The sequence below is a fragment of the Aotus nancymaae genome, unplaced genomic scaffold (genome assembly GCF_030222135.1).
Source record: "Aotus nancymaae isolate 86718 unplaced genomic scaffold, 86718_ANA_hifiasm-v0.15.2.pri h1tg000015l_0, whole genome shotgun sequence".
In the NCBI taxonomy this organism is placed as follows: Eukaryota; Metazoa; Chordata; class Mammalia; order Primates; family Aotidae; genus Aotus; species Aotus nancymaae.
In genome coordinates, this window is record NW_026988426.1 from 2,564,125 (window position 1) to 2,580,800 (window position 16,676).

General features: G+C 55.8%; 1 protein-coding gene across 9 annotated transcripts in view; it reads left to right on the forward strand.

Annotated features, from left to right (window-relative positions):
* The window catches only part of TECPR1 (tectonin beta-propeller repeat containing 1), a 37,395-nt gene extending 20,945 nt beyond the window's left edge, over positions 1 to 16,450 (forward strand). For 7 of the 9 annotated variants that reach the window (XM_064376434.1, XM_064376433.1, XM_064376431.1 and 4 more), the window contains 14 exons: positions 754 to 909; positions 1,689 to 1,838; positions 1,939 to 2,096; positions 3,408 to 3,535; positions 4,433 to 4,601; positions 7,636 to 7,732; positions 7,859 to 7,938; positions 8,994 to 9,050; positions 9,498 to 9,678; positions 10,146 to 10,281; positions 10,899 to 10,991; positions 14,318 to 14,424; positions 14,548 to 14,667; positions 14,856 to 16,450. In XM_064376434.1, coding sequence (XP_064232504.1) covers positions 754 to 909; positions 1,689 to 1,838; positions 1,939 to 2,096; positions 3,408 to 3,535; positions 4,433 to 4,601; positions 7,636 to 7,732; positions 7,859 to 7,938; positions 8,994 to 9,050; positions 9,498 to 9,678; positions 10,146 to 10,281; positions 10,899 to 10,991; positions 14,318 to 14,424; positions 14,548 to 14,667; positions 14,856 to 14,969 — 1,746 coding nt within the window. In that variant the 3' untranslated portion in view covers positions 14,970 to 16,450. The remainder of the gene's footprint in view (positions 1 to 753; positions 910 to 1,688; positions 1,839 to 1,938; positions 2,097 to 3,407; positions 3,536 to 4,432; positions 4,602 to 7,635; positions 7,733 to 7,858; positions 7,939 to 8,993; positions 9,051 to 9,497; positions 9,679 to 10,145; positions 10,282 to 10,898; positions 10,992 to 14,317; positions 14,425 to 14,547; positions 14,668 to 14,855) is intronic. The other 2 variants (XR_010342810.1, XM_021671688.2) reach the window with 2 other exon arrangements.
* The last annotated feature ends 226 nt before the right edge of the window (positions 16,451 to 16,676 follow it).

The window sequence follows — 16,676 nt, forward strand, 5'->3', positions numbered from 1 at the left end:
CCGAGATGCAGGCATAGGTAAATGAGCTCAGGGTTTCTTCATCCATCCCGAAGACTTTCGTTCAGGCCCCACTGTGTTCTGGGCTTGGTGGAGGCCCTGGGAACCCAGAGATGGCAGCAACCTCAGAGGGTGGTGGTTGGGAAGGAGAGGATGGCCAGGGAGGGGAGAACCACATTGTCCTCTCTCTGCTGGAGGGAACCCCGGGCGCCCAGGGGTGCAGTGTGTGATTGCAAGGAGTTAGCACAGAGGGCGGCCAGAGACCCCACCACAGGGCCGACCCTGCTTCTGGCCCGCTGTCCTGTGGCAGAGCCTGGACTTCAGAGGCTCACAGTCAAGTGTGGGGTGACAAAGAAGTCACACAGAGCACGTGACCTGCTTCATTCCAAGGGCCCCTGGACACAAGTAGGCTGTGGTTAGAGTTCTACCTCTGCCACTGGCTCACTCTGTGACACCAAGCCAGGCACGGAGCCTCCCAAGCCTGTTACCCATGCGGAAGGCCGGGTGGCAGTGCCTACTCCCCGGCTGTTTGAGAGAGAGGAGGTTGTGCGGAACGGCCCCGGCTCAGCCTGCACCTGTTGGGTGTCCAGCAGTGTCACTGTTGTCATTAGTGTGGGGGAAACTGGGCTGAGAACTGGGAGTGCCGGGTGGGCCCTTCCCCAGCCCTGCCTCCTCCTCTGGGCCTCCCAGCCCCACCCTCCTCCCCTGGCACCCCGGGCCTGCCTGTGATGGTGTCCACTGCCCCGGCCTGCGCAGTCGGTGTGGGTGAAGACTGGGGCGCTGCAGTGGTGGTGCGATTGGAAGCCCCACAAGTGGGTGGATGTGCGCGTGGCCCTGGAGCAGTTCACGGGGCACGACGGCGCCCGGGACAGCATCCTCTTCATCTACTACGTGGTCCAGGAGGAGAAGAAGGTGCCTCGGGGCCCGCAGGAGATGGGGCCAGGGAGGGGACACAGGGCTGGGGGGCCAGGAGAGGGGTACAGAAATAGGGGTGCCCAGGGGATGCCTACAGAAACGGGGATACTCGGGAGGGGTACAGAAATGGGGGTACTCAGAGGATGGGTACACACATAGGGGTGCTCAGGGGAGGGATACAGAAATGAGGGTGCTTGGGGGAACAGAAATGGGATGCTCAGGGGAGGAGCACATAAATGGGGGTACCCAGGGCAGGGGTACACAAATGGGGGTACTGAGAGGATGGGTACACACATGGGGGTACTCAGGGAAAGGGTACAGAAATGGGGGTGCTCAGGGGGAACAAATGGGGTGCTCAGGAGAGGGGCACACAAATGGGGTGCCCAGGGCAGGGGTACAGAAATGGGGGTGCCCAGGGGAGGGGTACAGAAATGGGGGTGCTCAGGGGAGAGGTACAGAAATGGGGGTGCCCAGGGGAGGGGTACAGAAATGGGGGTACTCAGGAGAGGGGTACAGAAATGGGGGTGCCCAGGGGAGAGGTACAGAAATGAGAGTGCCCAGGGGAGAGGTACAGAAATGGGAGTGCCCAGGGGAGGCATACAGAAATGGGGGTGTCCAGGGGAGGGGTACAGAAATAAGTGCCAAGGGAGGGGGCAGGGCTGGGAGTGCCAGCAGAGAGGGTCCCCCAGGGCCAGGGTCCCAGGGTGAAGCACAGTGGGGGTCACCCTTCAGAGGCCCTGGGTGACAGCCCTGCCGGGCGCCTGCTTTGTGAACAGTACATCCACGTGTTCCTGAATGAGGTGACAGCACTGGTCCCCGTGCTGAATGAGACCAAGCACTCCTTTGCCCTGTACACCCCCGAGCGGACGCGGCAGAGGTGGCCAGTGCGTCTGGCTGCTGCCACCGAGCAGGACATGAATGACTGGGTGAGTGGGTGGTGGTCCCCTCGGGCCGGGGAGAGGGACAGCCACGGTGGGGCGGCCTGGCCTGGACTGTTCCTCTGTGACCGGCACTGTGCCACGCCAGCTTGCCTTGCTCAGCCTGTCCTGCTGTGAGAGCCGGAAGGTGCAGGGCCGCCCATCCCCGCAGGCCATCTGGTCTGTCACCTGCAAGGGGGACATCTTTGTGAGCGAGCCCAGCCTGGACCTGGAGGCCCATGAGCACCCCCTGCCCTGCGACCAGATGTGAGTGGGCTGCATCCTGGGTGGGATCTGGGGCCAACCTTAACCCAGGGGGGGCCCAGAGGGCTGGAGTCCACACGTGGCCAAGCTTCTCGCTGACCAGCCAGAGGCATGTCCACTGGTTCCCAGGCCCTAATTCCCCCTGGGTCTGTACAAGGACCCCAAGAGGGTGACCCACAAGCCCCACTGGGCCCAGGGTGAGTCAGTGCTACCCAGCAGCCTCTGAGTATCGGGAGAAATGTGGAGTGCAGGTGAGGGGCTGAGTTCTCCACCACAGGGGGCTTCCAGGCCAGGGCAAAGCAACCAGACCAGTGTGGGCGACATACTCATCTCTACAAAGAAAAAAATCAAAAAATTAGCAAGGCATGGTGTCATGCACTTGTAGTCCCAGCTACTCAGGGGGCTGAGGTGGGAAGATCACTTGAGCCCAGGAGTTCAAGGCTGCAGTGAGCTGTGATCACACCCCACGCCACAGCACTTCAGCCTGGGCAACACAGTGAGACCCTGTCTCAGGAAAAAAAAAAAAGCCACAGAGGGGGAATGAGGTTCTCTGGGGAGATGTGAGCTGAGTCCTGAGGAGGAGGGCCTGGCAGGGGACACGGTGTCTATGATTCTGTCTCTTGTGGGACAGAAAGGCTGCCCCAGGGGGTCTCCCCAAGCTGACGAGGGCCTGGGCTTCATTACCCATGGGCACCAGAGCTGGGGACATAGTGAACCAGAAGTTCCAGCCGCGGAGCAGGGGACAGCAGAGGATTCAGACCGCCTCTGGTGACAGTGACAGTGGCAGGGCCTCGGCTGCAGGAGGCTGACCTGCACCAGCTGCAGCCTGCACTCTGCCTGCCCAGGAGGCCGCGTGTGACGGTGCCACCTCCCAGTGACACCCTGGAAGCCCAAGGGCTGTGCTGTCACTTATACAGAGGATTAGACGTCACCTCCAGCTCTGGGCTGTGACATTCAAGCCTGGCTGCACCTGCCACTGTGGCCAGCCTGTTCCCTTGGGTCCCAGACCCCAAGGGGCCCTGTGAAACACGCCGCTGGCCTCATCCCCCTCCATGTCACCCTGGGGATGAGGTGGGTGGCTTCTGGAAGACTCCTAGCCTGTGGGGAGGGTCTGACCTGCACAGCCCTAGCGCCAAGACCCTGCACCTCTCATGGGCTGAGTCTCTTCAGCATCAATTAATATGAAAGCGGAGGTCAGGCAGAGTGGACAGTTGTGCTTGGAGACTGAGGGCTGGAAAATACCAGGACCGTGGGAGGCCACGGAACGAAAGTGAGGCCCGAGGGCTTTCTACCTTCCCTCTTCCATCCTTCCAGGTTCTGGCGGCAGATGGGAGGCCACCTGCGGGTGGTGGAGGCCAACAGCCGGGGCGTGGTGTGGGGCCTTGGCTATGACCACACGGCCTGGGTGTACACGGGTGGCTACGGAGGCGGCTGCTTCCAAGGTGAGCTCGGCCCGCAGCCCCACCCAGAGCCTTCCTGGGTGTTCTTCCCTCTAATCCCCATCTGGGTTCCCTGCCCAAGGCCAGGGCCCCTGTCCCAGTGTTCACACTCGGCTAACAGCTGGCTGACAGGTGACCTCCACCACTGCCAGCCTCCACCCAGGATGGTCCCTCCCAGGACCCACCCGAGCTGAGGTCCTTGAAGGTTCCAGAGAGGCAGTGGCCAGAGCCCACCAGCAGGTCCAGCTCCTCATTTTCAGACGAGGTCCCAGGGCGTTAAGTAGGTTCTTCCTTCGGGGTGAGCACTTGCTGATCTGTGGGCTTCCCGATTTCTAGGAGCCAGAGTCCCTCTATTCCTACTGGAAAAGGAAGGCAGAAACAGACACTGAAATGGGACGTTCCAGGCCACAGCTCACATGTCCCACAGTGGGGAGCAGCTAACCCCAGGGAACTGTGGTCCCCTGAGACCCCAGGAACGCATATCTGAGCAGGCTTTCCAGCTTCCCCGTGTTGGAGGCAGGAATTACCTCTCTTCATTTTACAAGTGAAGAATCGGGGGCTCACAGAGGTCACATTGATGGTCCCAGGTGCCTTTGGTCACAGAATGAGCTAGGTGGGCCTCATGCCTCCCCGGTGCTAAGTAGGAGGGCAAGGTGGGAAGAGGTGTAGCTAAGAGCACAGCGAGAGGTGGGGGTGCTGGAGGGGTGTGGATGGGAGGTGAAATGCACTGCAAGCTGTTCTCATCAAGCTTGTGCAATCCCAGAATAATCACGGTCCCGCAGGAGAGAAACCCAAGCCGGGCCGGCCCCGTGAGATAAGCTCAACAGGCCTGTTTGCCCCTCTCCCCTGACCTGGCTCCAACCCGTCTTCCCCACCTCTCTGTGGGAATCCGTGCTTCAGATGGAAAGCCAGAATCCCAGCTGGGGGCAATGTGGCCTCCATCCCAGCAGCCACCTCACCCCACAGGCCTGGCCAGCAGCACCAGTAACATCTACACACAGTCAGACGTGAAGTGCGTGCACATCTACGAGAACCAGCGCTGGAACCCCGTCACAGGCTACACGAGCAGGTAAGTGGCACAGGTAGCCAGCCAGGGTGCTACCTGGCACAGGCCTGAGTCCTGGCAAAAACAGGACAGCAACACCTGCCGTAGCATGGAGTCCAGTAGAGCCTGGTGTCAGGCTCCCAGCAGGAAACTACCCGGCTCTTATTGCTCACTGACATCTTCATTCTTTTGCTTGATTCTTTTTTTTGAGACAAGAGTCTTGCCCAGGCTGGAGTGCAATGGCGCGATCTCGGCTCACTGCAACCTCTGCCTCCTGGGTGCAAGCAATTCTCCTGCCTCAGCCTCCTGAGTAGCCAGGATTACAGGCGCCCACCACCATCCTTGGCTAATTTTTTGTAATTTTAGTAGAGATGGGGTTTCACTATGTTGGCCAGTCTGGTCTCAAACCCCTGACCTCAGGTGATCTGCCCACCTTGGCCTCCCAAAGTGCTGGGATTACAGGCGTGAGCCACCGCATCTGGCTGAAAGTCTCTAACTATGTGGACAGAGTTTCTACCTCCAAGAAATTTATGTAATTCCTTTATAATAAGATTCTATTCCTGATTCAAGCGCCCAGGATAGAAGAAAGAAAGGTTTTGTACTTTTCTATACTGGAGTTTTGACATCTTTTACTAGACGGTATTTCATATTTTTGGACGCTACTATAAGTGGAACATTCAAACTTTTAAATTTTATTTTTTTTAACTTTTTGAGGCTGTCTAAAGAAATGCAATTGGTTTTCTCTCATGCTTTTTTTTTTTTTTTTTTTTGAGACAGGGTCTCACTCTGTTGCCCAGGCTGGAGTGTAGTGACACAATCTTGGCTCACTGCAGCCTCTGCCTCCCAGGTTCAAGCAATTCTCCTACCTCAGCCTCCCAAGTAGCTGGGATTACAGGCACACACCACTATGCCCAGCTAATTTTTGTATTTTTAGTAAAGACGGGGTTTTGCCATGTTGACCAGGCTGGTCTCGAACTCCTAAACTTCCGAGGCCTGCCTTGGCCTCCCAAAGTGTTGAGATTACAGGCGTGAGGCACTGCACCCAGCTTCAACTCCTGCTTTTTCCAAATCGACAAAATAAACACTAAGTGATAGAAATAACAAACTCTGACAACTCTAATCTCACCAGCCAAAGACAGAAACTGCAATTAGCATGTAGGGTGTGGCCTTCTGACCATCCTGTGTGTGCCTGTTGGGGGCAGACAACCCAGGCACAGGGAAGGGCTCTGTGGCCTCTCCATTCAGTACCCAGGGTAGACCTAGTGTATCTGGCCTTACTCTGTCTTAGATGCCTTGACCATATGTGACCTTTTCAGCGTCCTATGGAACCACTTAAAGGATGTCTCTGTGTGTAAATATTTGTGTGTCTGTGTGTTTACCCCAGTAAATCAAGGGATTTGAGATTTTCAAATATTTGACACACATCGCCAAAGTATTTCAATCCTGAAAACCTCCACCTCAACTGTGGGCAGTGTCCACACAGCCTGGCAACACGCTTGGATCTCAGCCCCCTCCCCACATCCTCCTCAGTCCTTATGGAGAACAGGCCAGGGCTGTGCACCACTTCTATCTCAGAGAGGGCTGACCGAGGGTCACAGCTGAACATCACAAATGCGTGCCCCAGCCGTGGTCTCCAGGCATCTCAGCCTCACAGCCACCCCCAAAACCGCCCCGTGTGCTGCTTCCCATCACTCTAGTGTCCTGTGGTGGCCGTAACAAAGCACCACAGACTACGTGGTTTGAACAAGAGAAGTGTGGCCATGTGTGGTGACTCACACCTGCAATCCCAGTGCTTTGGGACTCTTAGGAGGAAGGATCGCTTGAACCCAGGAGTTTGAACTGTCTCTACAAGAAATTTAAAAATAAATTAGCCAGGCGTGGTGGCACGTGTCTGTAGTCCCAGCCACTCAGGAGGCTGAGATGGGAGGATCACTTGAGCCCAGGAATTCAAGGCTGCAGTGAGCTATGATCACACCACTGCACTCCAGCCTGGGCAACAAAGTGACAACTTGTCTGTGGGGTGGGGGGGAGGAAAGAAACAAGGAGAGAAACAGAAAAAGGATGGAGAAAGAAAGGAAAGAAGAAAGAGAAAAAGAAAAAGCAAGAAAGGAGAGACAGAAAGAAAGGAAGAAAAAAGAAAGGAAAGAAAGAGAAAGAAAGGGAGGAAGGAGAGAGGAAAGGAAGGGAAGGGAAGGAAAGGGAGGGGAGGAGAAGAGAGAGGAGGGGAGGGAGGGAAGGGAAAAGGAAGGAAGGAAGTCTTCTGCCCTCTCTGCATGTCTCTGTGTCCAAATTCCTTCTTTTTATAAGGACAACAGTCCTGTTGGATTAGGCCCTCCCTAGTGACCTCATCTGAACTTGATCATCTGCAAAGACTGTATTTCCAAACCAGCTCACATTCCCAGTACAGGGGTATAGGGTGAGGACTGGAACGTCTTTTGGGGCAAACCGTTCAACCCATAATAGCCTGTCTGAGGTCAGGCTGAGGGGATTCTGGAGGGATAATGGGAGGGAAAGCGAGGTGGCTTCCAGCCTGCCCAAAGGCTGTGGCCTCTCTAGCCTGGGTACCCTGGTGATGTGGGGTCTTCCTGGTGGGTCTCCTGCCTGGGGCAGTGCTGGCTTTGACTGTCACCTCTTTTTTTTTTGATATAGAGTCTCACTCTGTCACCCAGGCTGGAGTGCAGTGGCACAATCTCGGCTCACTGCAACCTCCGCCTCCCAGGTTCAAGTGATTCTCAGCCTCCCGAGTATCTGGGATTACAGGTGCCTGCCACCACGCCCGGCCAATTTTTGTATTTTTAGTACAGATGGGGCTTCACCTGACCTCAGGTCTGGAACTCCTGACCTCAGGTGATTCGCCTGCCTTGGCCTCCCAAAGTTCTGGGATTACAAGTGTGAGCCCCTGTGGCCAGCCAGCTGTCACCTCTTAGGAGAGCAAGTGCCTGGAGGTGGCTGGAGCTCAGCGCTTCCCTGCAGGGCTGCCACCAGGGGTGTTATGGGGGTGCCTGAGTGAACTGGTCCCCCAGTTTCCCTCATCACCGGCCCTGTCATTCTGCCACAGGGGTCTCCCCACCGACCGGTACATGTGGAGTGACGCCTCGGGACTGCAGGAGTGCACCAAGGCCAGCACGAAGCCCCCGTCCCTACAGTGGGCCTGGGTGAGGCCCCGCCGCCCTGTAGGGGATTGGGAATCTGCCCGCCCACCCCTCCTTGCCCCCACTCGAGTGTTCTGACTGACCCCTGGATTTGGGAGTCTCCCATCCTCACTGACCCATTCCTCCCAGGTTTCCGACTGGTTCGTGGATTTCAGCGTACCGGGGGGCACGGACCAGGAGGGGTGGCAGTATGCCAGCGACTTCCCTGCGTAAGCCTCTCCCTGCGCAGGGCCTTCGGGCTGGGTCCTGAGCAACAGGGCCCTGGAGGGCATGGCCCCCAGCCTCACTGCTCTGCCAGGCTGAACCCTGCCCCCTAAGCCTGGAGAACTCTGACTCCCCAGCCCCCGGCCTGGCCAAGGAGCAGAGCCTAGGTGCCAGCCCGGTTCCTGCAGGGGGAGGAGCCAGTGGAGGAGCTGGGAGGGGCCCAAGGGAGCGCTCCCTGCACACCTGGCACCCCGGGCCTCGGGGCATGATACAGGTAGGAGCTCCATGGCTCTCCCACACCAGGCTTATCTCTGCCATGCTGGGCCTGGGCTCTGGGAGGGTCAGATGGTAGCACCCAGGGCGCCGGACTGAGGGGCTTGAGGACAGCCTTAGCAGGGTCAGCTCTGGGAGGCTTTGAGCCAGGCCCTGAGTGATGGGGGACCCAATTTGAGATGTCATGTGAAGGGGCAGTGTGAGCTCCTCAGAGAGACACGGTCACCGTCCCCAGAGGCCCCAGACCCTGGCAGCGCAGGTGCACAGCGTGGGCAGGGCCTTCGCAGCACAGTCTCAGCCTGTCCAAGGGAGACAGAGCCAGGACAGCCTGAACAGGGGCCCAGAGCCGGAAGCTTCTGAGCAGGCCTCAACCATCCCCTCAGCCACAGCCAGGCCTCTCGGACCAACCTCCCCTAGCCAAGGGCCTCAACCTGACCCAGGGTTCTTGCTCACCAAAAGGGCTCCGACAGGGCCTGGGGAGGGGAGGGCTGAGTCCCCTTCGCCTGACCCCTGATAGGCAACTGCTATGGCCTGGCCCCAGGAAGGCCCCGACCCCCTTCCCCAGGGAGCCCCCAACCTGTGGGAGACCCCAACCCTGTCCCCACTGGGGCAGCCAGGAAGCGTCTCCTGAGAGCCGTGCGTGGTGACAATTCCTCCTCTGAACGCGATCTGTGGCTTCTGCCCAGGCTCTGTGCCCTGTCCCGGGTAGAACAAGAATGTTTGCATGCAGGGACTTTCCAGAAACTTCCACGAAGTGGCCCTGATTTCATCTTCTTCCTTCTTGCAGCTCATACCATGGGTCCAAAACGATGAAGGATTTTGTGAGGAGGCGGTGCTGGGCCAGGTGAGGTGGGGCCGCAGGGTGACTGTCAGCAATGTCAGGCTCCTGGAGGAACCGCCCCTGAGGGAGCGCTTGTTCCCCACACCCCAGGCCGATCTCCTGGCCTCTGACCTCAGTCCCAGGGGAAGAAGCAGTGGGGAGTGGGGTGAAGAGGGAAGCCGAGTCTAAGTAAATGTCAGCCCAGGAAATGCCCGCGGGCTCCCAAGCCTCTCTGGTTTCAGAAGAGTTTGTTTTCATGAACAAATAAATGTCACTGGCATGCTCTGCTTGTGAGCTGGACAGAGAACGGGGCCTGGCCAAGGGTGGGGGTGGGGCGGGAGCCACCTCTGGGCCCCTCTTTCCACCATTCGGGGGTGGACTGCTTTCCTCCTCCTGGCTCCAGTGGGAAGAGGCCTTGGAGCCTGGCGGTCACCTTGGGGTCCCCGGGCTGTGCCCCTCTCCACTGTACAGAAAATGCAAGCTGGTGACCAGCGGGCCCTGGCTGGAGGTGGCCCCCATCGCCCTCAGGGACGTGTCCATCATCCCAGAGAGCCCGAGTGCTGAGGGGAGCGGGCACAGCATTGCACTCTGGGCCGTCAGCGACAAGGGGGACGTGCTGTGCCGCCTGGGCGTGTCGGAGCTCAACCCTGCGGTGAGCTCTGCCGGGCCTGGCAGATTCTTCCTGAAATGAGGACCCTTGCTCTGGAGTCCAGCTGGGCTCGGACCCTGCTCAGGACAAGCCCCTGGGACCAGTGGACACCGCCTGTGGCCCGAGTGGGTCCCTGCGCCTTGGGACAGTTGGCCAGGGAATTAGGCTGGTGGGGTGGGGGTGACGGAGGTGGGCCCAGGGGTACCTCAGCTCTTTGGCACCCAGTCCTTGATGGTCAGCACCCTGGTGAGGTGCACACACCCACTGGGGTGTTTTCCCTGCTTACAGGAGGATGAGATGCGCCCAGGAGTTCAATGAGCACGGAGATTAGGCCGGGTGGGGCTGTGCGACCCCAGTTGTCCCCCAGCCACCCGTGCTGCCCACCCATGAGGCCCATTTCTGCTGGGCCTGGAGGTGGGGCCTGGGGGTGGAGCCCTGGTGACCTCAGCGCCCCTCCTCGCCGTCTGCAGGGCTCCTCCTGGCTGCACGTTGGCACTGACCAGCCCTTCATGTCCATCTCCATCGGGGCCTGCTACCAGGTGTGGGCCGTGGCGAGGGATGGCTCCGCCTTCTACCGGGGCTCCGTGTACCCTTCACAGCCAGCCGGTGAGTGCCGCGCTCCAGGAGCCCCTGCTGGGCTCAGCTTCAGTCCAAGCTGACGTTTGCTGAACATCCCCTTGAGGCCTGGTGCCAAGACTGAGCCAGGGTCCCCCAGAAGCCGTGTCCCGTCCCACTGGGACTGACCAGGAGGTGGTCACCCTGGTGATGGGGCAGCCGGAGCCAGGCCTGCCTGCCCCTTCCCATGGGTGGCCGCTGTGTTTTGGCCCTGCAGAGCCCACTCCACAGTGACTACTCTGGTGGCCGCCCGGGAGGATGGGCTGTGCTGGCTTGTTCTTCGCCAGATGTCTAGTGTCCAACACAGGGTATGCTGGTACTCAGCTGCCCTCCACACAGGGATGGGTTAGCCAGGCGGCCCCTGAGGCTGGGTCTCCACCGTGGGCAGGGCTGGAAGCTTTCATGTTGCGCTGGCAAGATGGGTCCATCGGAGCACGCCATGGCTTCCAGAGAACCCCCAGGATGGCAAGGCACAGGTCAGCTCTGTGTGGCCCACAGCCGACACCTGGCTACACTTCTGAGATATAGCTGGGGACGAGGCCCACAGCCCCGCCTGGCCCATGCAAGCAGGAGGAGGCCACGTGCCTAAGTCAGCTTGCCCTTCACAGGTGACTGCTGGTACCACATCCCGCCGCCCCCGAGACAGAGGCTGAAGCAGGTGTCCGTTGGGCAGACGTCAGTGTATGCCTTGGATGAAAATGGCAAGTAGCTCTTTTTAAAAATTTTTTAATGTTCTGGCCAGGCCCGGTGGCTCACGCCTGTAATCCCAGCACTTTAGGAGGCTAAGGCAGGCAGATAACCTGAGGTCAGGAGTTCGAGACCAGCCTGGCCAACATGGTAAAACCCCATCTCTACTAAAAATACAAAAATTAGCCAGGCATGGTGGCAAGGGCCTGTAATCCCAGCTACTTGGCAGGCCGAGTCAGGAGAATCGCTTGAACCCAGGAGGCGGAAGCTGCAGTGAGCCGAGAGCACCCCTCAAGGACAGAGCATTTCAAAAAAAAAACAAAAAACAAAACAAAAAAAACTTTAATTTTTGTGGGTACTGAAGGTTCAAGCTGCAGAAGTTGTAGTGAACCAAGACTGTGCCACTGCATTCCAGCCTGGGCGGCAGAGCGAGACTCCATCTCAAAAGAAATAATTATTTCCTGCTGTAGTCACCATATTGGGCCAGCAGATACTGGGTCTGATTCACTCTTTGGACTATCGTTTTGGCAAGTGGTTCTTCTGATGTAAGAACTCACTAGCCACCGCACAAGCGCCCAGCCGACGTCAGCCTCTACTGACCACACCCAGCCTCTTATTTGTTTAAATAATTCCTTGCCCTCATTTATTTTTATTTCTATAGCTTTAGGGGTACAAGTTGTTTTTGGTGACACGGATGAGTCACATAGTAGTGAAGCCTGAGATTTCAGTGCACCCGTCAGCCAAGTAGTGTACCTTGTACCCGATATGTAGTGTTTTATTTCTCACCCCTCTCCCAGCCTACCCCCTCCTGAGTCTCCATTATATTCACACTGTATGCCTTTGATTACCCATAGCTCAGCTCCCACTTGTAAGTGAGAACATGTGGTAATTGATTTTCTATTCCTGAGTTACTTCACTTAGAATAATGGCCTCCAGCTCCACCCAAGTTGCTGCCAAAGACTTGATCTCATTCTTTTTATGGCTGTGTAATATTCCATGGTGTATGCGTACCACATTTTCTGTGGCCACTGCTCGATGGTGGGCACTTACCCTGGTCCATATCTGTGCAGTTGTAAACTGTGCTGCAGTAAACATGCGTGTGCAAGCGTCTTTTCCATATAATGACTTATTTTCATTTGTGAAGATACCCTGCAGTGGGATTGCTGGATGGAACGGCAGATCTGCTTTCAGTTCTTTGCGACATCTCTGTACCATTTTCCATAGAGATTAATGCAAATTTACATTCCCACCAGCACATAAGCATTCCTTTTTACTTTCACCATATCTATACCAACATCTATTGTTTTATTTTTGTTTTTGTTTTTGAGATAGGGTCTTGCTCTGTCACCCAGGCTGAAGTGTAGTGGTGTGATCTCGGCTCACTGCAACCTCCACCTCCTGGGTTCAAGCGATTCTCCTGCCTCAGCCTCCCGAGTAGCTGAGACTACAGATGCCTGCCACCACACCTGGCTAATCTTTGCATCTTTAGTAGAGATGAGGTTTCACCATGTTAGCCAGGCTGGTCTCCAACTTCTGACCTTAAGTGATCCACCCACCTTGGCCTCTTAAAGTGCTGGGATTACAGGGGTGAGCCACTGTACCTGGCTCTATTGTTTTTCGACTTTACAATAATGACCACACTTGCAGAAATAAAGACTGGCCATTATTGTATTAGCATCTCATTGTGGCTTTGATTTGCACTTCTCTGATGATTAGTGGTGTTGAGCAATTTTTCATGTTTGTTGGTCATTTGCATATCATCTTTTGAGAAATGTCTATTCATGTCATTTGCCCACTTTTGATGGGATTATTGGTTTATTTTGTGTGTGGTGCTGATTTGTTTGAGTCCTCGTAGATTCTGGATATTAGTCCTTTGTCAGTTGCATAGTTTGCAAATATTTTCTCCCATCCTGTGGGTTGTCTGTTTACTCTGATGATTATTTCTTCTGCTATGCAGAAACTTTTTAGTTTAATTAGGTCTCCTTTATTTATTTCTGTTTTTGTTGCATTTGCTTTTGGGATCTTAGTCATAAATTCTTTGCCTAGGCCAAGCTCTTAAATAGTTTTTCCTAGGTTTTCTTGTAGAATTTTTATGGTTTTAGGTCTTAAATGTAAGTCTTTGATCCATCTTGAGTTGATCTTTTTATATGGTGAGAAATATGGATCCAGTTTCATTCATCTACATGCAACTATCCAGTTTTCCCAGCAGCTTTTATTGAACAGGGTGTCCTTTCCTCAGTTTATGTTTTTTTATGCTTTCTCAAAGATCAATTGGTTGTAAGTATCTGGCTTTATTTCTTGGTTCTCTCTTCTGTTCCATTGGTCTATCTATGTGTCTGTTTTTATAGCAGCACCATACTGTTTTGGTTACTGTAGGCTTGTAGTATAATTGAAGTCCAGTAACGTGGTGCCTTCAGATTCGTTCTTTTTGGTTAGGATTGTTTTGAGCATTCAGCCTCTTTTTTGGTTTCATATGAATTTAGGATTTTTTTTTCTAATTCTGTAAAAAATTATGTCAGTGTTTTAATAGAAATTGCATTGAATCTGTAGATTGCTTTGGGCAGTATGGTCATTTTCATGATATTGATTCTTCCACTGATTTGCTCCATACTCATCAATCCATGAGTATGGGATGTATTACTCATCAATCCATGAATATGGGATGTATTTCCATTTGTTTCTGTCACCTATGATTTCTTTCAGCTGTGTTTTGTGGTTCTCCTTGTAGAGATCTTTCACCTCCTTGGTTAAGTACATGCCTAGGTATTTTATTTTATTTTTTGCAGCTGCTGTAAAAGGGGTAGGTTCTTAATTTGATTCTCAGCTTGGTTGCTGTTGGCATGTAGCAGTGCTACTGATTTATGTACGTTGATTTTGTAACCTGAAACTTTCCTGAACTCATTTATCAAATCTAGGAGTCTTTTGGAGGAGTCTTTAGGGTTTTCTAGGCATATGATCATACCATGGGCAAACAGAAACACTGTGACTTGGATGCCCTTTCTTTCCTTCTCTTGCCTGATTGCTCTGGCTAGGACTTCCCTTGTCCTCAGTTTCTGCCTCAGCAGAAACAGGATCAGGACACCAGCCATGCCCAGCACAATAGGGCGATTATGAGGCTTGGGGGATGCCCAGAATGTGCAGAGGGCAGAGTTGGCTGCAGCATAGGCTCCCAAGTGTGGAGAAGCGGAGGAGGCTGTGGCCCCGACTCAGGGTCCAGGACTCTCCCACCCGCCAGCAGCTTCCAAGACCTGGAAGTGGTTAGAGTGGGCATGGTCCCGGGTTGCTGGGCCGCACGGGCAGAAGGGTCTTCCCCTTTGACCCTCACTGCTTCTCTCCCCAGGAAACTTGTGGTATCGCCAGGGGATCACGCCCAGCTACCCGCAGGGCTCCAGCTGGGAGCATGTGTCCAACAACGTGTGCCGAGTGTCCGTGGGGCCCCTGGACCAGGTGGGGGCGCTGAAGGGGTGTCATGCACTTGGGGTGCTCCAGTTCCTCTCATGTCTCCCCAACCCTGTGCCCAGCCGTCTCAGTGCAGCTGGGTCCAGGGACTTCATGGCGTCTGTGCTCCAGGTCTGGGTGATCGCCAGCAAAGTGCAGGGCAGCCACAGCCTGAGCCGGGGGACAGTGTGTCATCGCACAGGCGTGCAGCCCCACGAGCCCAAGGGCCAGGGCTGGGACTACGGCATCGGGGTGAGCAGGGCCCTCGGCTGGGACTATGTTGTCCCCTCGTGCCTGCACTGGGTGCTGAAGACGGGGACGGCCACTGTGGGACAGTCCCCTGGGACCCGGTGTCGGAATTGGAGGGAGGCCCCCAGGCAGAGCCCCTTGGGCACCCTCGAGCCCCCGAGTCCCCCAGTGATACAGCTCTCTCCTTCCAGGGAGGCTGGGACCACATCTCTGTCCGGGCCAATGCTACCAGGGCTGCCCGGAGCTCATCCCAGGAGCAAGAGCCGAGTGTTCCACCAGAGGCCTATGGCCCCATCTGCTGCTGAGGCGCCCCCACGCACCTAGATGCAGGGATGGTGCCAGTTTGAGGGATCAAGGTTGAGCCATTCTTGTGCTGAAGTGTGCACTGGTGGAGGGATGTCCCCCAGGTGGACTCAGGAGGGAACCTGGCCCCGAGGCTATGGCCACTTCAGAGGCACTGGCTGAGACAGCCCCGAAATGTGAAGCTCTGCAGACACTCCCGCACGTGTCCCCGTCTGCGAGGAGCCTCGGGGTGTGGGGTGTGGGTCGTGGGGTGGGAGCTGCACCTCTCAGAGGCCCCGGCCCCTCCCACCTTTCCCTTATGCCTCTCCCTCCTGCCTTTCCAGGACTAGAACCTGGAACCTGGAGCCCGCCAGGAGCCCAGACCCTGGGGCAGCAGAGCCCAGGATGGAGCCCTACTGAGCTGGCATCTCAGACAGCACCTGGGTCCTGCCACCCCCGACCAAGAGAGACGGCCGTGGGGCTCAGGGCCTCTTTACCATGTGCAGTGACCCTTTCTCAGAGCAGGACTTACAAGGAGGCTTTAATTTCCCAAGTGAAGGAAGGAGGCTGGGCGAGGTGGCTCACGCCTGTAATCCCAGCACTTTGGGAGGCTAAGGCGGGCAGATCACCTGAGGTCAAGAGTCCAAGACCAGCCTGGCCAACATGGTGAAATCCCGTCTCTACTAAAAATACAAAAATTAGCCAGGCATGGTGGTGCATGCCTGTCATCCCAGCTACTCGGGAGGCTGAGACAGGAGAATTGCTTAAACCTAGGAAGCGGAGGTTGCAGTGAGCCGAGATGGTGCCACTGCCCTCCAGCCTGGGCGACAGAGCGAGATTCCTCCTTCTTCAGCAGCAGGCATGAGCCACCTCACCCGGCCCTCGGCTGCTTTTGATCCCTTGTGCCCCATTTGGGGGTTTGCTTCCTCCACCTGGACGCTTTGCCCCGGTCATCAGACCCCAGCTCCAGACTCTGCTCGGTTGGAGAGGGAATGACTTTGCCACCTCCTGACCTTCCTGGGGTTCTGGTCTCATTGTCAGCAGGGAGTCTGTTGTTTGTATCTGTACAGTTTTGCTGTATGGGGTTTGTCACCCAAAAGCTGACGCTGAGAAAGGTCTCCCTGGGGCCCCTCCCACGGGCATCTGAGGGACCTGGTGTTCCAGTGTTTCTGGAAGTAGGTCCTAGTGCCGCCGAGTGTGAGTTCTCAGATTAATCACGGGAAGGGCCTGGCAGTGGCAGCCACCTACAACCACCCTGTCCTGTCTGTTTACATTTCACTGTCAGGTTTTCTCTGTGTGGGCATTACAGTCCGTTCCCCTACAACAGTGACCTGTGCGTTCCGCTGTGACCTGCTGTGTCTGCAGGTGGCTCTCAGCAAGGCACGGGGAGGGCCTCACCCTGCAGGACAGCAGAGTGATGCGTCCTCTCGCTGCTGAGCACCAGCGGTTTACCTGCCTGGCATCACGTCCTCGGATGCTTTACTCAATAAACATTTCTCCTGGAGTGTCAGTGCCATGCTGTTTTTATCGATAAATTGATTAAAACACACGGCTCCCCGCGCACTTGAAGCAGCCATTGCCATGAAATCTTTTATTTTTGCTTTATGACACAGCATCCATTTCATGAATACTTTGAAGGGGCCATAAGAAAAAATAAGAGCCAATTTGGGTCATTTGAGAAACATTTTCAGCACAATTACAGCAGGGACACGGGCCCTTGGGTTCCAGCT